The 26,179-nt window shown below is 59.4% G+C and overlaps 1 protein-coding gene and 1 long non-coding RNA gene across 2 annotated transcripts in view; one reads left to right on the plus strand and one right to left on the minus strand.

Annotated features, from left to right (window-relative positions):
- The first annotated feature begins 37 nt into the window (after positions 1-37).
- On the plus strand, positions 38-1,072 carry LOC115501479. The gene is made up of 2 exons (XR_003964798.1): positions 38-300; positions 829-1,072. It is a non-coding gene; the product is annotated as an uncharacterized LOC115501479 (long non-coding RNA).
- Positions 1,073-2,728: 1,656 nt separating this feature from the next.
- SLC38A10 (solute carrier family 38 member 10) overlaps positions 2,729-26,179 on the minus strand; it is a 45,252-nt gene continuing 21,801 nt past the window's right edge. Inside the window, 11 exon segments of the mRNA XM_030296558.1 lie at positions 2,729-3,990; positions 3,993-4,198; positions 4,201-4,576; positions 4,579-4,874; positions 5,096-5,257; positions 7,317-7,340; positions 8,509-8,637; positions 9,279-9,318; positions 9,320-9,735; positions 10,037-10,204; positions 15,405-15,561. Of these exon segments, the coding sequence (XP_030152418.1) occupies positions 3,814-3,990; positions 3,993-4,198; positions 4,201-4,576; positions 4,579-4,874; positions 5,096-5,257; positions 7,317-7,340; positions 8,509-8,637; positions 9,279-9,318; positions 9,320-9,735; positions 10,037-10,204; positions 15,405-15,561 (2,151 nt within the window). The 3' untranslated portion in view covers positions 2,729-3,813.

Below are 26,179 nucleotides of genomic sequence, written 5' to 3' on the forward strand. Positions count from 1 at the left end.
CTGAGCCATCAGCCCAGAGCCCGACGTGGGGCTCGAACTCACGGACCGCGAGATCGTGACCTGGCTGAAGTCGGACGCTCAACTGACTGCGCCACCCAGGCGCCCCATTTATGCACAGATTTTCTGTCCCACCTTTTGTGGTTAGGAGTTGTCTGTTGCAGGCATCTGATCACCTGTGACTTTTTTTTTTTTTTTTTTTTTTTTTTTGCTTTTCTGCCCTGGTCCCTTGAGGTGTCCCCACAGTGTGCGTGCTGCCCTCAGGAGCCCTCTGCTATTTTAATGTGCCATTCTTCACGGAAGGTGACTTACCTGCAGACCCTGGGCCCCAGGCACTTGGGAGTTTGGGACTAGGGTGCTCGAGTGTCTCTCACCACGAGGCAGCGCACTGCTGAGTGCATTTCTGCCCATCCTGCTCTTGTCCCCGGCACTTGTGCGGAGCTGCAGGAGGCCGAAGGGGCGTTGGGCTCCAGACCGGCTTCGTCCCAGGGAGCCCTGTCCCTGGGCCAGTGTTTCAGCAGCTCTGCCTCAGCGTTTTCTGTAAGAAGTTCCCGCTGCCTTTCAAGGACCAAGTGGTGTGCTGGAGGGGGGGGAAGGTCTGCACAGCACCTGGTCCAGGGTGGGCTTGGCTTTGGGAGCACGCTGTCACCAGCAGATTGAGCCCCTTGGCCCGTGGCAGCTCCGAGCAGCTGGGCCCTCTGCCACGCATCCATAACCAGGCTCTCCCACAAAGTGTTCGCTTGGAGATGGCATTTGGGGGGGGGGGGGTGGCTTCTGCCCTTTGCGGTCACATCTAACAAACCCATTCAAACCAAATCTTTTCTCTTCCAGGCCAAGACGACCCCAAGGGGAGGCCTTTAGGATGGACAAGCCTGCACTACATTTGTGTTTGCTGCCCACAGCCTTGAGGGACAGACGCCTGAGACATCTAAAGCTTTTAGAGCTAAAAGGACTGCACGCTCATCAGGGCAAGACGTGGGCAGACGGGGGATCTGGTTTTCTTGCCTCGTGTATGTAAGGTTTCTGGTTAGAGTAAGAAGCGACAAAGCAACAATACAGACTGTGGCAGACCACGCCGGGTCTCTGTTCTGTCGTACCCAGAGTGTGCGTGGGCCCTGGGAGTACACTTGTCAAAGAATTTTCGCCCCAAACACGTTATTGGAATCTAACAGCCACCAAACGTAGTTACCGGTTTACAGGACGTACCAAAGGACGTCAACGCCATGAGGGAAAGATTCGGGCGTAGGGAACAAAACTCAGGTGGTTTTTCTGGACTTAGCGGCAAAAAAGGAGGGGCTGCCCTTCTAGAGGCTGGGAGGGTGAGGCACCAGCCAGCCCAGAGAGGGTCTGGCCTAGGAACCCAGCAGCAGTGACAGCATGTGGGGCGTCTGCCCTTCTGCGGCCTCCTCTGGGGTCAGAGCCCAAGCCCGCTTGACCCCACCCTGCGGTGCTTATGTGCGGCACACACAGCCAGTAGGACCCCCAGTGCCTGTGGCTGAGGATCCCACGGGTCCTGAGTGCCACCTGCTGGACGCTTGGGGATTGTGCTCCAAGAGCCCCTCCCAGGGGTGTGGCGGCTGTGCTACCCCTGGGCTCCACGCAGCCCCTGGCATCTCAAGAGTCCCCAGCGTCCACATGCTGATGGGGGGGGGGGGGGGGCAGGTGACTACGCTCTGCCGACCCCACACACACCCCAGGGGCCTGAGGGGGAAGGGGCGGGCCTGGGAGCCGAGTGATCCTTACCACAACCCCCACCACCATCACAATGGTCCTCATGCAGCCTTGAGGGTGTGCTCTGGACCCTTGCACGCTGTCCCAGGTCCTGACAGCCTCTCGTGCGGAGTGTGTGGGTGTCCGCTGGCCACTGGCTCAGGCCCTTCCAGAACCGTCCTGCCAGGTGCCCTCCTGCCCCCATGCTTCCCAGTTCTGTCTCGTGCTTCCCATGTGTCCCTCCCCTTTGGGCCACACACCAAGATCCCTTCCAAGTTCCTTGGCCTTTGTGTTTGTTTTCTGGCTTCGCTAAATTCGCCCCATCTTTAAGACTGTGTTTATGGAGGGAAATTCAACGAAACTGGCATCTGGATACGGCTGTCATCACACCCAACTCCTCATATGCCTCTGTACCGGTCACTGGTAGTAGCCCTCGAGTGGCCCTGCCCTCAGATGGGAACCTTGAAGGCAGGATCCCTCCCCACTCGCTCAGGGCAGCTACCCACGAGGAGGGGCGCCCGCGGCCGGCCGTGCTTGCTGCTTCAGCCAGACTGCCCGTCGCACCTGCTTGGCACCAGCGATCAGTCCCCACCCCCCACCCCAGCTCTCCACAGTTCTGGCAAGGCGGCCCCCCCCAGAGGTCCCGGGTTCTTCCACGAGGGCTGTGGACGGGGGGGGGGGGGGGAGAGCCAGGAGGCAGGGAGAGTGTGCGTGGCACCAGGACCAGAGTATCCAAGGACAGCACGACCCTGCCCCTGCCCTGGAAGGAAGTTGCAGGATGGCAGGACCTCCAGGAAGACGCGAAACTCGGGTCTAGAACGTACGTGGGTAAATACGTTTGGAAATAAAATCCCACTCTAAAACTTAACAGAGTTCGGATCCTAGGGAAACATCCAAAAGGTGTCTTCCCACTGAGCGTGGTTTGTTTGGAATTTTTACTTAAAAAAGGACAGGAAACACCCAAGACCCCTCCTCACCCAAGCCTCACCAGGGGCTTTCCTCTGAAGAAGCAGTGCTCCTCTCCCTCCCCTCCTTTTATTACTAATTCTGGTCCTCAAGCCGTCCAAGGACAGAAAAAACTACACGATTTCAAAGGTGCGGGGGAGGCCAGAAGCGACGGCTGGAGCTGCCCGGGCAGCTGTGGTCCTTCCACCGCCCAGGCACCCCTGGCCAGCTGTCAGGGGGCAGCCGCACCCAGGGCCCCTGCCCTTGGAAGGGGTGTGGGGCATACACGTGGGACGGAGCTGGCACAGGCCTGAGCTTGAAGGTGGGCAGCCCACCGCACGTGCCAGTCACACCTGCCCCCCGACCAGCCTCCGAAAAGCCGGGGGCAAGCCTTGGGCTTCTGTTCCCTGAAAGTCTCCCCCAAACACCACCCCGCCTGCTCACAGGGTCTTTCCGGGGCTGCGTGGGGTCCAGTTTCCGTGTCACCCGTGACGTTTGGTCAACAGGGGTTCTCCGGCCGCCTGTTGCAGCTCTACGCTGGCCACGGGGGCTCCTCGACGCCGGCCCCGCTAACCAGACGTCGCGCCGTTGGTTATGTTTAAAACCACTTTCTGGTTTGGGAAACCGCAGGGACTGGAGCACGCAGAGCAGAGCTCGAAGGGGCAGGGGCGGGTGTGCGCCCGGGCAGCTCTCTGACCCCGTGGGCAGCCCAGCCCCGTGCCCGGTGCCCCACAGACACGAAGCAGCGTCCACTGAGCAGCCAGGTGGTGGCAGTGTGTATTAGGGTTTTCCACAACTCTCAGAACATCGCGTGAACAATGAACAGTTAGAGCAACTGGGAGTCGGGCAGACGGGGGGCTCTCGCTCTCCCCGAGCCCCTGTCGGGGCTGTGGTCCCCGGCCGGCCTCTCTCGAGGCCCCAACCGGACGCTGCATCGTCGGAGTCTTGGCGAGTGGCTGTTTCTCCTCGAGGCCGCAGCGAGCTCAGTCACTTGGACAAGAGGCGGGATAGCACAGGCACAAGCTGTCTGGAAACGAGGCCGCAGCGAGAGGTCTTTCAGACTCCCACCCAGGGTGTGAACTCTGGAACTCCGCGCCCACGTGGTCCCGGTGTGGCTGGGTGACACCAGCCAGCCAGGAGGACGGTGGCCATCAGGGGTGCTCAGGGATCCTCCAGGGCCTCAGCCAGCTGCTTAATCTGGCGACCATGGACCACCCGCAAAGCACCCCCTGCAGCCTGGCGGAGCTGGGTCTCTAGGGCACTCCGGAGATCGTTGACCTGCACATCCGGGAGAGGGTTGAAGCTGATGATGACCCTGTCCTTCGGGGCTGGGGCTGGGGCTCCCCCTGCCCGGGAGCCACATCCCGCCGTCTCCTCCGAAGGTCAGAACCGGCCTGGACTTTCAGGTCTCGGTTGGGTTTGGCGTAGTCTGGCTTCTGGGCCCCGGGGATGGCTGGTTTGGGCCCAAGATCTGGGTCTGGCCTCTGCTCAGGTTCTTGGACGGCAGCGTCCTCCCCCTGAGCAGGCACACGGTCCCCGCCAGGGGCTCCCTTCTGGCCTCCGGGTGACCGCCCTGCTGCCCAGCCTGACCCAGTGCGGAAACAGCCCGGTGCGCCAGCTGCCGGGTCTCGGCCTGGGCCCGGGGGGCCGCTCCTCCGGGCTTGCTGGCCAGGCCTGCAGGCCCCTGGTCTCGGATGACTGGCTGCGACTTCACACGCGGGTCCCTTATCTCCCTCGCCTCCGGCGCATCTGCCTCCTTCCGAGCCCCGGCACCAGTGGCTGCCGCCTCTTTTCTGGATTTCCTCCTTTCGCGGGAGCCTCCGCCAAAAACGTCCTGACCCTGTTCCGGGAACTCGCCGGCGACGAGCTTCTCTGGGCTCCTGGGCGCCTCAGCAGGGCCCGGCACGGGGCGCCCGCTCCCGCATGCCCGGCGCCCGCTGCCTCAGGCACGACGCCCGGCCGGCCCTCCCTCGGCTCAGCCGGGGCAGCCCGGGGCTCCGCGTCGGCCGCGCCAGGAGGACCGGCCGGAGCTCTGCCCGCGGCCCCCAAGGGCTCCTCCGCGGAGCGCTGGCCGTGCCCCTGGGGAGGAGCGGGGGGTCGCCCCGGAGCTCCGAGCGCGGCTTCCAAAGGCTGTTGGGGGGGGTGCTCCACGGTCTCCTCGCCGGGGGCCTCCAGCTCCTTCCCCCTGGGCGCGGCCACTCCAGGCTCGGGCGGCACTTCAGCTGCAAATGAAGGAGGCCACCGGTTTGGCTACAGAAGTGAGAAGCTGCTGACGAAGGGACTGGAAAGGAGAACTGGCCAGCGGAGCCGTGTTAAGGAAACACAAGCCCCCAGGGGGACTCTAGGCCCCGGAGCCACGCACCCAGCCGCACGGGGACGCCGGGAGACACTGCCGGCATCCGCGTCCAGGGACCACCCCCTTCCCGATCCGGCCCCGACTTGCCCTCCTCGCCGTCCTGCCTCTGCTGGTGGATCTCCTTGTGCTGCTCCTCGATCACCGCCAGCAGCTTCTCCTGCTGGTCCAGCAGCCGCTTCTGCTGCACCTGCTGCTCCTTGATCACCTGCAGCAGGACGGCGTGGTCCAGCATCTCCGCCCGGCCAGCTTCTGTTGGGAGAAACGCGCGGTGAGAGCCGGCCCCGCTGCACGGGGGCTGTGCCGGCCGGAGGGGAGTGCGAGACGTGCGGCCACACCACCGGGCCGCCTGCGGGGACACACCCCAGCACACCCTGCACCGGTGCCGGCTCATGTGGGCCTGTGGTTTAGCCACGCCCGGCGGGGTCCCAGCTGCTTTGATTGTCACTTGCTCGGAATAAAGGCTGAGAAAAGCCCCAGAGAAGGTTCTGGGCCACGATGGCAGTGATGGTGGCCTTCTGGGCTGGGTGATTTAAACTGCAGACCGTTCTACAGAAACAATACCAATTCTCTAAGAAAGCGTCTGCCAAGTTGAGAACTTCAGAAACAAACAGAATTTGGGGCTCCTGGGGGGCTCAGTCAGTTAAGCGTCCGACATCAGCTCGGGTCATGATCTCACGGTTTGTGGGTTCAAACCCTGCATCGGGCTCTGTGCTGACAGCTCAGGGCCTGGAGCCTGCTTCAGACTCTGTGTCTCCCTCTCTCCCTGCCCCTCCCCCGCTTGTGCGCTGTGTCTCTCTCTCAAAAATAAAGATTAAAAAAAAAAAAAAAAGGCAAACAATTGCCTTCCTTTCCAGCAGGGACCAGACCTGCGACCTGATGGACCAGAGGCCGGCTGCTGGCGCACAGGGGTCCCGACGCTGCCCCTGCCTGCCGTTCTGGAGACGGGCTGCAGGCCGGCCCTAGAGGAGTGCCAGGCTGGAATGGGAGGAGGCCAGAGCAGCAGGTGCGTGTAAGAGGGCCCGCCGTGCTCTCTTTGTACCACCAATGCAGAACAAGGGCCCAGGAAGAGGCCTGGAGTCCGAGCGCCCGGCAGCCACCGGCGGGCCCACGGGAGCTCGTGTCCGCTACAAATGCTTTGGCGCTGGGTCAGCTTTTCGCAGCGAGCAGCCACAGCTTATGCGACTTCTACAACACGCGTGTCTCTACAGAGGAGGCCGTGGAAGATGATGTGAGCGGTTAGAGCCGGTCGGGGGGAAAGTTCGGAACGAAGAAAAACGTTCCGTGGGTGGTCATGCAAACATCCCGACCAGGCCCCACAGCCGGGCACACGCAGGAGTGCTGGCCCGTCCTCCCCAATGGTGACCTGTGACGTGCTACAATAGCACGGGGTTGGCCTCCTCCCAGGGGCCGCAGTGGCCTTGCCCCAGAGGCCAATGAGGAGTATGCTGAGCCAGACCCTCAGGGAGGACAGGAGGACCAGGTGACACAGAAGGCAGGGCCAGGCAGAGGACAGGGCCCCTCAGCAGCCCCCGCTCCCCAGGCGCCCATCCGGACACCCTAAGGTCACGAAGATGCCTGCCCGAGCCACATTCCATAGACCGACGCGGGGCTCCACACGCCCCGTTTGCGTGAAGGAAGTACTCCGCGCCATCTCCACAGGGCTCTAGACCAGCCACCTGAGCCGTGGGCCTCGCTGTCACCCTGGGTACCTGTGGCTCATGGCCACATCATGGTCAACGGTACAAGGACAGCCCCACATGCTGCCCAAACCGCCCGTCCGCAGTGCTGGAGGAGGCAGGCCCCATCCTTCGCGGCCCCTCGGGGGACCGGACGGATGCTGGAAGAGGAGTGAGGTGACACCATGTCATGTCCAGCCAGAAGCAACACACGGGGCAGATGTGAACCGGAGTGGTGGCAGGCCGTGCCCACAGGCAGAGCCTGGCCCCCGGGACCACAGGGACTGGCCTCACAGATGCAACGTAACAGCCATGCAGACAGAGTCACACGGGGCCATGCACGCGGCAGGAGTTACACGTGGGCCCCGTCCTCAGGGGATGCCGGAAGCAAATGGCACTTACAGACAGCACCCACTGCCCCTCCAGGGCCGGGCCGTTTGTGAAAAGCCGTGACTTGGGGCACCAGGGGGACCCCAGCTAAGGGGCTGGGGCCAAGCCCGGGGGACAGGCTATGTGTGTGGCTCCCGGGGTCTGGCTGTTACGGGCAGCCTGCCCGTGGCATCTCTGTTCCTGCAGCTTTACACCCTCCGCAAGCAGGCTTTCTATCAGGACGCGCTCCTCTAGATTCATACCTGCTACTATCTTTTTGATTTCAGCTGTTCATCCCATTGAGAGGCGTACGGAAGAAAGGCAGAATAGGAAACTGTGAAAATTCTCTTTTCAGAAAGAAAAAAAAATCAAAAGAATCAAACAGGTTTAGGCAATAGATTATAAGGACCGGAATCAATAAACACAGGGAGACTAAAACCAAAGACAAAGCAACACGTGTGAAATTCCTAAAGCACGCCCCGAACTCCAGTGCGGGCGTCTGGCTGTTCAGAGGTTCAGCAGACATTCCCAGGCTCAGTGCTTAGAGCTGGCTGACCCCACGAGACCCGCTGGGAAGCAGCTGGGGCGGGGGCGGGGGGGTGGGGTGGGGGGGAGGCGAGGCATGTGTACCAGGAGCTGCCCCCAGTGCTGCTCCAGCGAGATCCCCGCGCAGACCCCCGGGAGCACAGGGAGAAACGTCCTCGCAGGGCTCACGGGGGCCACGCCTCAGACAAAGTCGGTGAGGCCAGGGCTGGGTTCTCACCGGGCGAGCACATGCACAGAGGGCCCTGGTCACCAGGAGATTACGAGCCGGGAAGGCTGCCCCCACCCACGCTACAGAGGCAGTGTCCAACGGGGAGGGGCAGCTAGGAGGGGGTCACCCCCAAAGAGGCTCGAAGGTCGAAAGGGAGATGAACCGCTGGAGGAAAGCACGACAGACTCTTGTTTTGGGACAGGTGCCAGTCTTCACTGCGGGTGGCACAGATCTCCCCCGAGCTAAGGGCAACAACAGCCCCCTGCCCAACTGGGTCATGTGGAAGACACATCCTGAACATGAGCAGCGTCTGGGCGCTCCAACTCGCCTACGCCTGGCGGCGCTCGTCACTACACGCGCGTAGCTGCTTTCAAGGAGCTACAAATGGGAACGGAGAACCGTGTGACAGGGCGACAGATGTTCTCTTAAGGGGAGAAAGAGACGTAAAAACTGTGCCTAGGGAGGGGCCCGAGAGAAAGCTGCTGGTGGGGAGGGGGTGGTTCGAGTCTCTCCTCAGGGGGACACCAGGAAGTACCGAGGTGGGGGATGGGCTGGGGACGCCTCGAAAGGACCCCCCCAGGAGGACAGGCACCTGCGGCGGCGGCTGCGGCTCCTTCTCCGTCATCGCCGTGGGTCTGGGAGGGAGGGGCAGACGTCGCGGGGCCCCAGGGAGGATGCGGCAAGGAAAGCGAAGGCCTTACCCTCCAGTTTGCTGCCAGCGTGGCCTCCGCCCTGGCCCGCGCCCTGGCCCTCCACGTTCCTCTGTTCTCGCAGCTCTGCCTGCGGCCCAGGCTCGGGGGCCAGCTTCACCGGGAGGGGAACCTTCCCACCTGCACACACGAAGATTCTGGAGGTTTGCAAAGAGTTCAGAGGGAAGCGGCAGGCGGGTGGGGAGGGGGTGGGGCAGAGGGCGGGCAGAGGAGGGACAAGGAGGGGAGCTGCTTCCGAAAACCTCCCTCCACGCGGCCCCTCTGTCAGCAGGCTCATACCCAACCTGACGATCACCGGGGAAGTCGTAAAAAACATATTTAACAGGCTCACGGGCTCGTGGCAGCGAGCCAGCGTTAACCACCTTCACCAATTAACATGCGAGAACCGTCCCAACCAGCACTCAGACGGCACTTAACAATGTGGTACCTGTCAAGCACTCCCCGCCCGTCCCCCGTGTGTGCCCACACACACAGGCACAGCGCGGCACCTGACATTTAGTGGTCCGGCAGACAACTGTGTGACAGATACCACGGTAGCTGTCAAGCCACCAGACTCCCAGGTTCCCCAACAGCTGCTGAAGGGGCCGCTACGCTCACTTACTGACATGCCGGTCTCGGGAGCCGAGCAAGAGAGTAGGGACTACAGTGACGACAATCAGTCCCCACGGCCCTGCCCCAGCCCCCCTCCCCCCAGCGGGGCCCACAGCACGGGAGCCTCTCGAGGGAGAGGAGTCTGCCGAGACAAGCCCACTGACACCCACCGGGCTGACTCTTCTCTGCCAGCTCGCCCGCCGCCCCTGCAGGCCCGGCCTGGCAGCGGGATCCCGCCTGCTCGCTCCCCTGCGCCCGCCGCCGGGGCGTCCTGCCCCTCGGGGAGCACGGCCTGGGGCCCCGGATGCAGACCCCTGTCTCCTGGCCCCCGGTCCTCCTTCACAGGCTCGACGGCTGGCTGGCCATTTTCTTCTGGAACCTTCTGGGGCTCTCTGGGGAGACCACCTGCTGCCTCCAAGCCCGGGTCCTGTCTGGGTCTCTCTCTTTCTGAATCTGGCAGAGGTGGTGCCATCTGAGCCTTGCCGCCCACAGCCTTTTCATCCAGGTGCTTGGACGGACGCTCCTTCTCCTCTGCTTCTTCTTGGTCCTCCCCCTCGTCCACCACCACCTTGTCATGAGGGACGGGGGGCTCGTGGCGGTGGGCCTCGCCCATCGGGAGCACAGCGCCTATAAGGAAACGGGTGTGTCGAGGAGCAGGCGGAGGAGGGTGGTCTCCATCCTGGGGGTGGGGGTGGGGGTGGGGGTGGGGAGTGAGTTCTAGTGCCCGACGGTGCACACGGGCTGGCAAGCGCCACCTTTTACGGATCGGACTTCTGTCCAAGCGCTGATATTCCTCCTGGAAAACTACAGAAGGGGCCCGGCTGCTGTGGCCAGGGGAGGAACAGCCAGCTGGATCAAAGAAGGAAGGAGGCCGAAAGGACCAGAACGGAGGCGGGCCCCTCCCCCACCCTGCCGGCGCGCACCCCACCTTGGCCGGGGCGGTCCAGCTGCACCTCCTCCTGTTTGTTCTTGGCATCCTCCCTCTGGGGCACGTTCACAGGGCCCTTGATCTGGGCCTGCTCCGTCTCCTCTTTGTTATTCGGCAGCTTCGGCTTGTCTCGGCCGTCCTCGGCCACGTCCACCAGCGGGTTCTGGCCTGTAAGCACGGCGCAGCTAATTGAGCAGGGTTTCCACATGGCCACACCGCCAATCGGCACGGGAACACGGGCGGTTTTCCCTGGATTGTAATCACATTTCCTGGCCGAATGGCAGAGCCTCAGCAGTTATCTTTCTCCTGCTCCTTCGTTAGCAGCTAAGTAGCACAGAAAGCCATCATTTTTCACGCGAATTCGTAACAAAAATAGGTCAAGATGCAATTACACCTAACTGGGTGCAGGAGAGCAACACTCCACGTAACGCTGGCCGTCACCACCAGATGGCAGCACGAGCCCGCGCTTCACCGGCATCGGCCCAGGGTCCCCCTTTCTCCGGAACCACCACCCTGCCCTAACTCAAGCCCTTGCTGCAGGCCAGCACGGAAACGGGAGATGCTTAGGGAGGCCGATGTGCCATCTGTCAACGGTCGTACTGCAGACGGTGAAAATTAGCGTCCAAGGAAGACGAGGGCAAGCAGCAGAGCCTGGGAAGCGGCACCCCGGCCCGGCCTGAGCGCCGCGGCCTGCCCCCACACAGCCGTCCTGAGCCACAGCCCCCCTGCACAGCAACCGTGGGGCCCACACGCCGGGGACAAAACGGAGCCTCTTAGGAAACGGTCTCCACTGAAAACGTTAGGCAATGTGGCAGAAACTAAACACCCTGGGAAAAGAAACTTCAAAAAAACCCCAAAAACCCGCCATGTCACCCTCTGCTTCCCAACTCGTCCTCTGCGGGCAGCAGTGCCGCTGGCCTCAGCAGGGCTGGGGGGAGGCGAGGCGGGGAGGCTGGGGTCACAGCAGTCCTGTTCAGACGGGGCCCGGCCTCTCCCCAAGGAAATTACCCAGGCCGACCCAGTGTGCCAGGCAGGGGAGGCACGCTCACACGACAACTTGGGATAGCGCCCTCACCAAACTGGGGCCCTGCCAGGTGGCGGGGGCGAGCCGGCAGGAAGAAGACTCCGAACTCTACAGTTTAACCCAGTGGCTGATAACAGTAAGCTTGTGAAGTCGCCTGGGCAGGTGAAAATGTTCTGGTCGCCGGCACACAATTAACCCCTCCCGGGGCCCCCGGCTCCAACAGGAACCGCCAATAAATCAAGGTGTCTGACCAGTGGATTACAGAGCTAAGAAAAAAGGCCAGGAGAGGAAGGAAAAAACAAGGAAGCAGAGAAAACCGCCGTGCTAGCACGGGACCGAGCGGCCTGTGCGTGGTCCTGTCTCAGCAGGGAACGAGGGGAGTCCGCCACGAGAGCGGGGAGGGCCTGGCGTGGTCTGGGCCGAGGGGAGCCCTGTGTGGGCACCCCCCCCCCCAGCTGCTGGCCTGACCCCCGGCATCACTGTCCAACAGCAACAACCAGTCCTTCCTCACCTAGAACGGGGCTCTTCGTAGGGCACAGCTTGTCAGCCACGCCTCCTGGCGCAGCAACACAACCCTCGGAATCAGTGACTGAAAAGCAGCCCGTGCTCACCAGTCTGCTGGGGCCCGCACACAGGAAATGGCCCAGTGAGCAGAGAGGCACCTTGGCTCCTCCAGCGACCCCGTCACTCAGCCTCAGGGTCGTGGCTCCCGGTTACCAGCGACCACTGACGACCCAGGAAAATCCCGTGTCTGTGCCTCATGCTGCCCGGGGCGGGGGCGGGCTGGTTCTCAGGGGCCTTGTGCCACACTTAGAACTGCGCCGCCTGGTGGCAGGGACCCGCGCACCCTCCTGACTGTGCTGCGGGCTGGGAGCGCCCCAAGACAGGCCGACAGGACGGTTACTCGTCAGACTTCCCTTTCCAGCGTCCAGCATAGGCATCGAGTCCGTGATTCTGGCTCAGTGAGCTGGACGCCAGGAGCTCCCGGAACTGTGCCCGGGCTCTGTGTTTGGAATCGGGGACGCAGTCTGGGGGGGCCCAGCCCCCAGAGCAGCCCTGCCCCCTGCTCCCAGGAAGTCTGCACTTGAGGACCAGGGACTGGGGGTGCCTCCTTGTTGGCTCTCCCCTCCAGAACCCGCAGTTCTGAGTCGGGGTACACGCTGGCTGATCACCGGCATCACAGGCCTCTCTCCGGGCACTCAGTGGTCAGGATGAGAAGGCAATCACCTCAGACCATCAAGCACCAAAGTAACGGGACCTTTCCAACCACGCCCGAGTCCACAGACACGGGTCCCCTGTCAACTGGAGGGGAACCCCGATTCAGGACACGCACAGGGCCCCAGGACCACGTACTCATAAAGCAGGAGCAGCTGCCTGACGGTGCTTGAGGAAGCCGGGCCCCGCTTTTAGGAACTTTCTGGTGACCGGTTTCCAGCGCGCCTTGGAAACACCTGCCTGGACGTTGCTGTGAGCGGCTTAGCAAGCGCTTCTGTCTGAACCGCACTGTCCTGGACTTGACCGCGTCGCGATGACGGCCTTCTCCCGCCTTCCCCAAGGGTGCAAGAACCACCATGGGCCCGGTTCTCCCGGGAGAGCAGCTGGAGGGGGGACTCCGAGGGCAGGTCCAGGTCGCTCAGGGCCGCACACCGGGGCAGTGCCCTCCCTGCCCACGGGTCCCCCCTGAACCCGCACAGCGGAGCTGGCGGAGTTATCTCACTGCACACTGCCGTGTCCCGCCGCAGGCAGAAACCATTGGGGCAGCACAGCGGCCGGGACCCGGGAGAGCCGAGGTGGGGCCCCGCCACCCCTGCTAAGAGAAGGCGGACGCGTGTGGAGCCACGTCCCCCTCACACGCACTGGCATCTGTCACAGAGTGCACGCGCTTTCGCGCCCTGTGTGCAGGGGCGAGTCCTCGGGCGAGAGGTGTGGGGGCGAGGGGGCCAGTGGCGAGCTGCCACTCGGGCCGGCGGTCACCCTCTGCTGCCTGAGTCCACAGGCACGGCCACCGTGTGGCCCGTGCTCCGGCCCAACACCCGCAGGGCCCGTCCTGGCCCTTCTTGTTCCTCCCCCACAGAGCAGAAGCCAGCCGTGCCCCCGCAGGGCGCTGGCGGGGACAGTGTGGGCCAAGGGGGCTCTGACACATACACAGTGGGGACGCGGGGCGGGGAGGGAACGCTGGGAGGGGAAAGAGGAGAGGGGACGTGGCGCATTCAAAGGAGGGAGCCAACAAGTTACAGAACCCGACCTGCCCAGCCAGACCCTCTAGGGTGCCATCAGATAGAGGAGATAAATGGCCTAATTAGCCTTTTTAACAGATAATTGCCTCACGGGAATCAGCAACCTCGTTCCTCCACACTTGCTCTTTGCCACACTCTGCGCGTCCGGGCTCTGCTCCCCAGGGGTGCCCGGCCATGGGTGCCGGTTACGTGCGTCCCCAGCAGGGCAGGACCGCCCATCATCTGTCCCGGGGCCCGCTTGGGCTCTAAGGAAAGCCAGCACCATTCTGGCCTCTCCAACATCAAAGAGACCAATAAAACCCCACTCCGGCTGACGGGCAGAAGTCCGACAGGGTGTGCACACGGACGGGCAGGCCCCCGCGGTCCCAGCTCTGCTTCAACAAGGCAACCCATCAATTACAGGGGAGGCCGGGGCGAGAAAAACCGGAGAACGAGCTAAAAAACAAACGGCATGTGGTTCCAAGGGGGCCATGTGTTTCGTTACAGCCTCGTGGAAGAAATGGAAACCAGATGTGCCCTCGGCAGGCTCCAGGTGAGCCAAGGGCCCACAGCCCGCCTCCATGACAGGAACGCAGCTGCTGACACGGGCCGTGGACTACGGCGGCCACGGGGACAGGCAGCCAGGTGCTGACGGATGCTGGAAAACCCACAGCTGGCTGAGATGGGGACACCCGAGTCCAGTTCTGCCAGGATCATCCCAAAGCACACAAGATGCCTGGCGGCGAGAGACCCGGCGGACTGTCAGCGTGGCAGGTGCAGGCCACCCACTTCCCTCTTCAAGTGGACTTTCTCCATCCAAACTGCCCAACCCATGCAACTCAGGGTGGGACGCTCAGGCAGCTTCCGACCACCCTGATTGTTTCCCTGGCAAACGCTGCCATTCTCAGGGTCCTCTCCGCAGGGATCCCAGAAGGGGAATCTTTCTGCCGGCCCTCGCCACCCCAAGAAGGCAGAAGAGAGCAGAGCCGGCTCCTCTGAGCCGCAGGACGGACTGTTCACTCCCGTAGGGGAGTCTGTGGGCTGCACTGACGCAGCAGGGGCTCTCAAGGCCAGAGACAGACACGGCAACACATCCAAGGGCCGTGTGCCTTCAACTGCTGGCAATTCTCTCACCAGCCCTTTGGGACCTTCTCTTTTATCAGTCACGGTAGGTGGGGAGACCGGGGCGCCCACCTAGGGCAGGCACTCCTTAGCTATCGGCGTCAACAGACACCTGAAACCCACGAGCAAACAGCCTCCCCTAGGGGGCCTCCTCCCAAGGGGTAAGCCTGGCAGGCAGCCTGGCAAATATCAATCCAAGTGGGGGGTCTCTTTGCAGGGGAGGGAGTCAGACACGCACAGGCGCACTGCTAGCGCAGATGCATACAACTGTCGTCAGAGCAGGAGCCCCCAGAGTGAACGCTACCACAGAAGCACAGCCCGCCAGTGCCCAGCCTGACGCCCCGCAGGGCCACCGCTGGGGGTGAGGGCCCAGCACGGAGGAGGTCCCACAGGCTCAAAGAAACCTCTTCTCTTCCAACCGACTCCGTACACAATGGATCCCCTTCTGTACCCTGGAAAGTCACGCTCAGAAACCACCCTGCACCCCACGGGCACGGCCACAGGTGGGGTGACAGAGCCACAGCCCAGCGGGCCTTCCGAGGGCCGGCAGCGGATGTAGCAGGCCGCGTGGGTCATCACCCATCGACGTCGGGGCGGAGGCGGGAGTGCCGAGAGCAATGCGGAACATCAAACAAAGCCAAGGTCTGTTGCTGACTTTGTCCAGGCAAAACCTGGCTCGAACCCTACAAACTCACACAAGAGCAAGCAAATGTGGTAACACCCACTCATCCGCTTACCTGTTGGGCGCACCGAATGGTGGGCAAGGAGATCTTCAACCCTGCTGTCTGCTGCCCACCATCTGCCATCTGTCCCCTGGCAAGCAGGTGGCCGTACCTGCCCTGGAGGCCCCCTGCCCCACTTATCACCCCAACAGGATAGGGGCAGGTGAGACAACCTGGAAGCGCCTTCTGCACACCACGACCCTGAGGTGATGCCGCCAGGGTGCCCCGAGGAGGCTGCGGGGCCGTGTGCGCCCCTGGGAGCCGCGCACCTGGGAGCTGCCTACCTGGGAGCCGGGCTGCCTCTGCCTTTATGATGCCCTCGGCCTCTTCCAGCCGGCCGGCCGGGGCTTCCTCGGCCAAGTCCACAGGGGCCTCCTCGCTCACGGACAGGGTAGTGTGTGTGCTGACCACCAGGATGCCCAGGCCAACCCAGAGCACCACCTGGACGAGACAAAGACCCAAGAGCAAAAGGGGTCAGGCAGTTCCTGCAGGGCCCTGCCCCTGCGCAGGGGAGGATGGGGGCGAGTGGGCACAGCACACAGCAAGAGGGGCTGGGGAGCACAGGGCACACGGGCCATGGTCCCGCCAGCCTGCCGGCCACTCACGCCGGCCGCTGGGAGACGGTGGCCTCCTAACTGGTGAACGCGGACCGAATCGTCAGCGAAACCGGCTTGAGCCATGTTGGCGGTGGGGGGAGGGCGGGCTGGGGGCCGCGTGAGGGCAGCTGGAGGGCGGCCTGCAGACAGCCGACCCCCAAGCCGGACCCGTGCACCTGTGGCTGCAGAGGTCAGGCCCCGTCACCGACTCGAAGGGGGCCCCTGCGCCTCCCACCCGTCACCCAACGACCTTGCAGAGGGCCCAGGCCCCTGGGGGCCTGGCTCCGCACAGCCCGGGTGCGATCGTCCGCCTCCAGCGTCACCCACTGAGCTGGACGAGCCCAGGGCCGCTGGCACAGAAGGAGAGAAAGCCATGGAGCGGCGGCTCCGTGACCTCTTCAGAGGAGGGTGCCATCGGGGCCGCCCAGGGAGCGGTGCTGGAGGCGCTGCTGACCGCCGGGGGGGCCTCGTCCCCGACCCCGTCCCTCCCGTGAAGGAGCCGCGGCTCATCACAGACACTGCCCTCAGTAATTCAGTACGACAAACCCCACATTATATAAGGCCGTCTCCTCCTGCAGCTATTTTAAGACGCGCACACGTCGGACCAACGCTGCGTTATTTGTGCCGCCACAGCAGTGGATGCTGCTATTTCTGCCCTGCCTGCGCCCGGCCCACCAGGCTCTCCCTGGGGAGCAGGAACTCTGGTCCCTGCAGATGTCCGCAGGGGAGGAGCCCGCGGGGCGACCTGCCCCAGGAGCCAGGGAGAGCCTGCCACTCACCTGCACGCACTCTGAGCCTCAGAACTCAATACCTTTTTCTGAAGGGCACGTCCGTCGACTCTAAAATGTATCCGTTCAGAATAACCAGTGAGCCTTTCTGGGTCCAACACAGCTGGAGAAGGGGCGGGTCTCAGGAGGAAAGGCCCCCACTCACAAGGTGGGCGAGAGCGACGGGAGAGCCTCCAGGACAGGTCCACCTCTGCCCCGCCGCTCCAGACACCCTGCTGGTTCGGCGCTCACACAGGCCAAGTGCAGGCCATGCTTCCGGGGTCGGCTGTGGCTCGGGGGGGGGGGGGGGGGCCTATGGATTCCCAGAGCCCCCCAGAAGCGACCCCCCACCCACCTGCCACAGTCAGGTGCAGTGGGCTACCCGAGGTACGTGCAAGACCTGGGAGGCAGGAGAAGCCATCTGCAGACTGGGGTCAAGAGGGCCTGGACCGTGACCTCCCCACCCCCCCCCGACCCCGCCAAGTATGCTCACACCCTGCTTGAGCATGCTCAGCTTTAGCACACGACATCTTTCCAGGACGGTAAGATTCGTGGAGCAAAGATGGTGTCCAGAGATGACCAAAGTCATTTCCCCCCGTGACTCTGAAGGACTTACTGTAACACTCTGCTTTCTAGGCTTAAAAGAAAAATACCCCACACAAGATAAAAAACATGGGCGCCTGGGTGGCTCAGTCGATTAAGTTTCCCACTTCTGCTCAGGTCACGATCTCATGGTTTCGTGAGTTCGAGCCCCACGTCGGGCTCTGCGCTGATGGTGCAGAGCCTGCTTGGGACTCTCCTCTCTCCCTCTCTCTCCCTCCCTCCCCTGCTCACTCTGTCTCTCTCAAAATGAATAAATAAAAAAACTTAAAAAAAAATTAAAAAAAATTTTTATTGAAAAAGATAAAAACCAAAACATAAAAATAAAAATAAAAATAAAAAATAAAAACACGTCAACTCCCCAGTACCGGGAGACAGCCGAGCTTCCCAAAGAAGACTGACAGGTGACAACTTAAGGTTGCTTTATAAAGGAGGGCCTGCATGGGACCAAGAGGTTCAGAGAACAAGCTCAGCTCCACTGGTCCCAAGCAGACGCCTGCCCCGGCCACCAGCCTGGACGTCCCAAGTCCCCCCCTCGTCGGACATGGCCCAAAGCTCCACCCACGCTCCCCACCCAGTGGCAGTCACTGCGCCTCCTTCACCAAGACCCCACCCGTCTCCTACACCTGGTTTGCACGCCAGCCCCGGGCCCTGCGGGGCACTCGCCAGCCGACCTGCTGTCCCCCAGCGTGAGCAACCCGCGGGACCCGACCAGAGGCTCTGTGAGGAGCCACAACATCTCAGCTCTCTACCCTCACCTTTCCTCTGGAGAAACACCACAGGCCCACAGAAGCCCCAGGGCAGGGAAGTCAGAGCCGCTCCCGCTTCGGGGAAGCTGCGAGATTAATGGCACACGGGTGCCAGTGAGGACACTGGGGGACCACACCGGACACCAGGCAAGTTTTGGTCCACAGGGTGATGGCTCACATGGTGACCAGACAGCCATCTGCGAGCAGGACGTTGGAGGCAAGAGTCGGCCGGAGCCAAGGAAGGAGCAGGACAACGGCCACACGACGGTGCCGGGCGCCCCAGGTGGGCGGGCACTGGGAAAGGGCACAGGTGCCGCCCAAGTCCCCCCAGGCAGCCATGACAAGTACGTGCTGACCACACGCCCACGAGCACAGCCTGGAGCTTCTACGAGGCCCAGGGCTCCCGGGGCCTTTGGAGGCTGGATACGGAATGTGCAAACAGGAATGATGGCGGGTGCTCTAACAGTCCCAGATAAGGGGCCCTGCTCCTGGAGGAAGGAAGCCGAGCTCTGTGCCATCCGGGCCAGGAGCGGAGAGGACAGGGAGCAGCGGTGTAGGGGTGCACGGCTAAGATGGGAGGTAGGGAGTTCCAGTCCCTGGAGCTCCAGCCTCAGCCTCAGCCCGGAAGCCCCAAGCCCAGCCCCTTCCGGGTCTAGCCCTGTGTGCATCCAACAGGATAAGGCTCACGAGTGTGCCCAGTGGGCCGCCTTCTGACTTCACCAGTCCCCCCTGCCGGACCACCAGGGAGGAGACAGACACACAATACATTCGGAGGTGCTTGGGGCGCCTGGGTGGCTCAGTTGGTTAAGCATTTGACTTCAGCTCAGGTCTGATCTCACTGTTTGTGAGTTTGAGCCCCGCATCCGGCTCTGTGCTGACAGCTCAGAGACCTGGAGCCTGCTTTGGATTCTGTACCTCCCCCATCTCTCCTGCCCCTCCCAACTCGCACTCTGTCTCTCCCTTTCAAAATAAACAAACATTAAAGAAAAATTAAAAAAAAAAAAAAAAAAAAAAAAAAAGACATTCTGAGGGCTTGGCCCAGGCTTGGCAACACCAGGGGCGTGGCCTGGGGGCCACACGTGACATGATGTCACGGAGCACCCCTCAAGCCGTGACCTGTAACCTCCAGATCTGCTGAGGTCCCAGACTCAGAGAGAAAGGCACCCAGGGGCACGGAAAAGGTTCCCTTTCGCTTCGCACACGGAAGCCTATGTGAACAACACACAAGCTCAAATTCTGCACCTCAACGATGAACACACACCTGGAGACGGGCTCGGGCCAGCCTGCGCCACACGCCCTGGTTCTGGTCTCTGGGTCAGCATGACCAGTGTCTGATGGGCACTTCCGGCCCCAGCCCACAGATCCCAGCCGGAGGGTCTCCAGTGTCGGGGCTCCCGGTCGAGGTCAGCAGGCAACGTGGGGGTGACTCACTGGAATCCAAGACTCGGTGTGCATTGACTCACTCGCGCCCTTCCCAGGAGCACAGAGCCAACCTTCTGGCCCTGCCTGGGTCAGCTGCTGCCCGCTGGGTCGCCCGGAGAAACGGCTGCACCGGTGAGCTGCACAGGCCGTGCCCTGGGCGCCCGCAGAACCTCTGCTCTCTTCCGGGGGCCCCTCCCATGGCTCCTGAGCCCCTGCTTGGCTTCCAGGACGCAGCGCGCCAATTCCAGAACCCTCCACCTAGGTCAGGACAGGACAGACACTCTAATGTAGTCTCTGATTCTCAAGATAAAGAATGAACGCACTATGGCAGATAATGTTCCTTTTCGATTCACTAAGGGCTCATGTGTTTGCACAGTCCTTGCTCCTCCTTCCAGAATGTTTTCTCAGGGACACTCCTTCTTTTGGGACTTTCTGCAGTACCCGCCCCGACACACCCATCACCCACGCACCCCAGTCCAGCTCCTGTCCAGGCCGGTGTCCAGGGACAAGCACTGTTGTGTCAAGGAGCACTCAGGTGGGCTGGGGGAGAGCGGACCCTGGGCCTGATGCCCAGTCTGTGCCTTTGACAGGCGCAGCACCTGGAGCTCCTGGGACAGAAAGGAGGCGGGAGCCAAGCAGGTGCCCCCAGGGCCCCAGGTCTACGCGCACCGACCTCCAGCCACATTTCCAAGTGTGTCCCTTGGGAGATGTTTTCCCTCAACATGTGAACGCTACGTGTTTGGAAATAGAACGCAAACAAAAGGCAGCAGCAGGTGAAAGGTAGGCCACGGTCAGATGGTCCACTCCAGAACTGACTTGTGATACAACTCACCAGGGCACTAAGTCAGAGGGAGAAACCTTAACCACCTTCTCCACAAATGGTTAATACAATTCAATGTGCTCTCTAGATTTAAAAAACATACCCTCCCCCTACCTTGCTGGCTCGCTCTCTCTCTCTCTCTCTCAAAAATAAATAAATAAACATTAAAAACAATTTATCACGATCTCACAGTTCGTGGGTTCAAGCAGCACATCAGGCTCTGGGCTGACAGCCCAGAGCCTGGAGCCTGCTTGGGATTCTGTCTCCCTCTCTCTGTGCCCCTCCCCTGCTTGCTCTCTCTTTCTCTCTCAAAAAATAACTAAATATATAGATGTTAAAAAAATTTAAAAAAACACAGTAAAGCAGGCACAGAGAGGGGGGCTCTCTGCCACGTTCCGTGTGTGTTTATGTAGGTGTATGTGCAGAGGTGTGTGAATGTAGGAATTCTCCATGCACGAAGCCACAGCCAGCACCAGGCTCACCGGTTAAAGACCAGGAGCTGTCCCCGCTGAGCGAGGAGGCCCCTCCCACTGCCAGCCCTCCCACTGCCACTCCTCCCACTGCCCAGCCCTCCCTACTGCCACTCCTCCCACTGCCAGCACCTCCCACTGCCAGCACCTCCCACTGCCAGCACCTCCCACTGCCAGCACCTCGGCCCAGAGGGGCAGGACACGCACACGAGGAAAGAGAAGTCGTAACCCCTGGAAAGGAGGAGGTGAGATTATCAGAGACCCCGTACGGTGGTAAGGAGCTGACCTGTGAAGGAGACAGGCCCCTACACACAAGCAGGGAGAAGAGCTTTTGCAGAAAAGGAGATCCCGGTGGCGCAGACGCACGCACGGGACAGCCTGGGAGAGGCGGACAGGACACCACACCCTAGTGACGCCCAGGAAGGCTGCTCCGTACACACTGCAGATCAGCTATAGCGGAAAGATGGCACTTTCCAAATTAACCTACAGTTTCAGTGAATTCCAACTCGACCGAAAACCAAAAAGCTGGATTTAGTTTTGTTAAGAGTCAGATCGGCTAATTCTAACATTCATATGGAAAATGCACAGGCGAGCACACCCAGAAATGTCATTAATAAGAGTGAGGACAAGAGATCAGAACTAAACGTTTCCAGGGCAGGGTGCCTAGCTGGCTCAGTCAGGAGGCCAGGGGGTGGGCATGTGGCTCTTGATCTCAGGGTGTTGAGTTCAAGGCCCACACTGGGTATAGGATTACTAAAAATAATACGCCTTAAAAAATAGTTGGATCCAAATTTTAAAAAAAGTCTCCAGAACGATGCGTCACAGTGCAGGGGGCCCCTGCGCTACCACGGGCCATGGCAGCAAGCAGCGTGGACGGCTGCACGACAGGCAGGCCAGAGGTACTTTTTTTTGTTTTTTAAAACTTTTTAATGTTTATTATTTTTGAGAGATAGAGAGAGAGAGTGCGCGTGCACATGAGAGGCGGAAGGGCAGAAAGAGAAGGAGACACAGAATCCGAAGCAGGCTCCAGGCTCCGAGCTGTCAGCACAGAGCCCGACGTGGGGCTCGAAACTCACAGACCGCGAGATCATGACCTGAGCCGAAGTGGGAGGCTTAACTGACTGAGCCACGCAGGCACCCACCACCAGCGGTACCTTTGAATGTAAGTCCACGTGAGGCCCATGCACACGCAAGCATCTATATACGTGGGAGCAGTAACATGGCACGTCGGGGACAGAGCGACAGTCTAATGAGTCGGCTTTGCTTCTTGCCCCAAATAAGACACAGATGATCAAGGTTCAAAGGGGAAAAAAATGAAGTCATGACAGTACCTAGAACCGAGGAAAAGAATTTTTAAAATCATACTGAGAGGTGGGCCTTTCTAGCAATGACTTTTTTTCCCTTACAAGAGTCTGAGGGACTAAAACTCTGGGACTTGAAGGAAAAAACGTTGTGCCATCTGGCAGTTCATGGGCTAGTTAATTCCCAGAACTCACTAAAATCACCGAGTTGAAGATAGCGGCAGACAACCTGGGCCACTGAGACTGCCCGTGAGGATGGAGGCCAGCACAGAGGCCCCGGCTCCTCCCGACCCGTGGCACTGAGCACCAGGCAAGAGAGCAGCAGCCTGGAGCTGGCACAACATGCAAGGCGGGCACCAGGGGCTAAGGGTGTGGGCGCTCCAGCATCCAGAACTCAAGCGCCACCATCCTTGGAGAGGGGCACCCATACCCCGTGTGCAGTTCTCCCCAAGGCACATGCCAGCTACCAGCTACGCAGAGAGGCGCAAGGAGCACCTGCCAAGAAAATCAAAGCTAAGCAGAGAATTTAGCAGTGTGAGGGCGACGGCGTTGAACTGAGACCCTGGAAGGGCTGTGCCCTAGGAGTGAGGCAAACCACAAACAGACTCACCTCAACGAATACAGGCCTCCTGCCCATCCTCTGTCTGCTGGAAGGCAGCATCTTTCAGAATCTCTACCAGTTCTCAAACAGAAACTACCAAGCACACCAGAAGACAGGACCAAGTGACAGAAAACCAAGAGGCTGCAAAGGATCAATATAAATAACACTGACAACTTAAAACAGTAACGGTATCTTGTGATGTTTAAAATATATACGTAATTAAAACACACATAAAAAAAGAAGTTTTAAAACTAAAATACACAAAAACAACAGCACCAAAGGCTAAAGGGAGGTAAACAGAGGCAAATATCATGGGATACTTGTCTTATCCGGAAATGGTAAAAATAATTTATAGCCAACTCTAAGATCCATATTAAACTGCCTTGTATAACCATTAGAACAGAAATGTGCAACTCCAGCTAAGAGAAAATAAAAGGTGAATACTTAAGGGGCGCCTGGGTGGCTCAGTTGGTTAATTGTCCGACTTTGGCTCAGGTCATGATCTCGTGGTTCAGGGGTTCGGCCCCGCATCGGGCTCTGTGCTGACAGCTCAGAGCCTGGAGCCTGCCCTGGATTCTGTGTCTCCCTCTCTCTCTGCCCTCCCCTGCTCACACTCCATCTCCTCTCAAAAAATAAACATTAAAAAATTAAAAAAAAAAAGACGAATACTTAAAATGCCTGACTTATCCAAAAGTCAGCAAGAAAGAAACACACAAAAAAAGAACAGATAGGACAAATAAAAAACAAAGAGTAAAACGGAAGTTTTAATCCCCCCCAAATCAGTAATTATATTCCTTATAAAAAAATCTTGGGGCCTGAGTAGTTCAGTCGGTTAAGCATCCGACTTCGGCTCAGGTCATGATCTCATGGTTTGTAGGTTCGAGCCCTGCCTCAGGTTCTGTGCTGACAGCTTGGAGCCTGGCGCCTGCTTCGAATTCTGTGTCTCCCTTCCTCTCTGCCCCTCCCCTGCTCATACTCTGTCTCTCTCTGTCTCTCAAAGATAAATAAATGTTAAAAAAAAAAAATCTTACCCTTTTTTTTTTAATCTTAAATACTCATTAACAAACTGGATAAAAACAACACTACAAAAACCAACTACATACTGTTATCTAAGACATACCACAAATATAAAAAGCATAGAGAGATCAAAAAAGGATAGAAAACTATACTGTGTAAATATTAATCCAAGCAAAGTCAAGTTAGTCACGCTATATCAGACAAGACCAACTTTAAGGACAGAAGCAGTCCCAAAGATAAAAGAGACGTTTCACAGGAAAAAGGGTTAGTTGGGTTTAAAAAAAAAAAATGTTAAATGTTTGTTTATTTTTGAGAGCACAAACAGGGGAGGGCAGAGACAGAGAGCGGGGACAGAGGATCCCAAGCGGGCTCTGCACTGACAGCAGAGAGCCCGACGCGGGGCTCAAACTCACAAACCTCAAGATCGTGACCTGAGCTGAAGCCGTTGCTCAACTGACTGAGCCACCCAGACGCCCCAAAAAGGGTTAGTTTTAACAAGAAACAACCAGCCTAAAACGATATGCTCCTAATAACATAGCTTCAAGATAAAGAGCAAAGACTGATACAAACCTACAATTACAGCCTGACTTGTCCTATCTTTCCCCTAACTGACCACGTAAGATCTGAAAATCGCAGTTAGTAAACGGTCTAACCACCCACAGGCCCTGAGCACCCACTGGAGGAGACCACGTGCTGGGACACAAAACAGCCTCAACAACGTCAAAGCGCTGAAATTCAAGTTCTTCGGCGTATGTTCTCCGACCACAAGGGGATCGTGCTTGAAAACGGTAGTACAAAAGGTTACCGGGAGCCCCCAAAGTCTGGAAATCTGAAGAGAAACCGTGGGCAAAGAAGACGTAACGAAAATGCGGAAACGCTGTGGCCGTGAAGGGCGGGGGCGGTTCTTGCATCTATGGTTTGGTGCAACCCCATCCAAACCCAACACGGCTGTGCTGGAGGGGGCTGAAAGCTGACCCGGAGACAGCGGGGACCCCCTTGCAGAAGAACGAAGGAAGGGAGCTCCCGTTGCCCGACGTGCAGACTCACTGTAAAGCCCCCGCACTGGAGCAGGGCCACGCCAGCACAAGGAGAGCCGGACAGACCAGCCCCAGAGCGTCCCCAGCAGTCCCCTGAGGGCACAGGTGACCAGTGATAGCAGGGCCACCTCAGTGGCGGGGACAGATGCGATCGGCTAGAAGCCCTCACCCTACCTCCCCATCCGTTCCAGACAGAGTGTGCGTCTGAATGTGAATGATAAAAGCTTCCAGAGTCTAACCCGGGAGGCTATCCGTAGGACCCTGCAGTGGGCAAACGTTTCTAAAACAGCACATAAAAAGCACCCAGCAAAAGAAGGGTGACGAACTGAAGTACACTAAAATGAAGAACAGCTGTTGGTCAAAAGGTATCACGAAGAAAGTGGAAAGGTCGCCAGAGCGAAAACATCTGCACTAGGTATTTCTGAAAAAAGATTTAGATCCGGAATCTTCTAAGAACTTCCACAAAATCATTAAGAGAAAGACAGCACGCCTGGGTGGCTCAGTCGGTTAAGCATCCAACCTCGGCTCAGGTCGTGATCTCACGGTTCGTGAGCTCGAGCCCTGCTTCCGGCTCTGCACTCTCTCTCCCTCTCTCTCTGCCTTTCATGGGGTTCTCTCTCTCTCTCCCCCTATGTCCCTTGTGCCACTCTTTCTTTTTCTCTCTAAAATAAATAAACTAAATTAAATTTTTAAAATTAAAAAAAAAGGACGGTTTATAAAAAGAAAGACCAACAACCCACTAGCTGAAACGGGACAAGACGTGAAAGGCAGTCACAGAGGCTCCCACGGTGGACATGCCCATGTGAGGGGGCTCAACACCACTAGTCACCTGGGAACTGCAAATTTTTTTTTTAATTTTTTTAAATGTTTATTTATTTTTGAGAGAGAGAGAGACAGAATGCGAGTGGGTTGGGGCAGAGAGAGAGGGAAGCACAGAATCCGAAGCAGGCTCCAGGCTCCGATCTGTCAGCACAGAGCCTGATGCGGGGCTCGAACTCACAAACCGTGAGATCGTGACCTGAGCCAAAGTTGGTCACTCAACTGACTGAGCCACGCAGACGCCCCATGGGAACTGCAAATTAAAACCCACGAGGTGCCACCGCACAGCCCTCGGAAGGACTAGCATCTGTGACCAGGACAGCAGATGCAGAAGCAACTGGAATTCTAATGTGGGGCCAGAAGACCACTTTTGGAAAACCGGCAGAAGTTTGGCAAAAGCTGCCGAAGCTGGGGGGACGTAAGCCCGGGACCCGCTACCCCTGCCTCAGTGAATCACCGACGTGCTGCACGCACATCACAGAAGAGTCTCGTGGAGGGCCCCACCGTCTGCCCTGGGGGAACCATGCGATGTCACGCAGCAAGAAACGGCAAGCTGCCCAACCCCGCGGCGACACAGCTGGTCGCAGATGTGACGCTTGGGTAAGGAGGCCAGACGTACACAAACACGCATTGTTAGACTCCATTTACCCCAACTCGAAGACAGGTGAAGTTTTTCCAAGAGATCAGAAGACAGACGAGCAGTAACCTTTGGAGGGGAAAGACTGTGAGGCACCCCAGGGAGCCTTCGAGTGCTGGAATGTTCTAAACCTGCCACGGACGGTGGCTCTGTGGCTGGGTTCACTTAGCAAGGGTCAGGCTGTGCGCAGAGAATTAGGGGCTCTGCTGTATGCATAGTACAC

The sequence above is a fragment of the Lynx canadensis genome, chromosome E1, assembly GCF_007474595.2.
Source record: "Lynx canadensis isolate LIC74 chromosome E1, mLynCan4.pri.v2, whole genome shotgun sequence".
Taxonomy (NCBI): Eukaryota; Metazoa; Chordata; class Mammalia; order Carnivora; family Felidae; genus Lynx; species Lynx canadensis.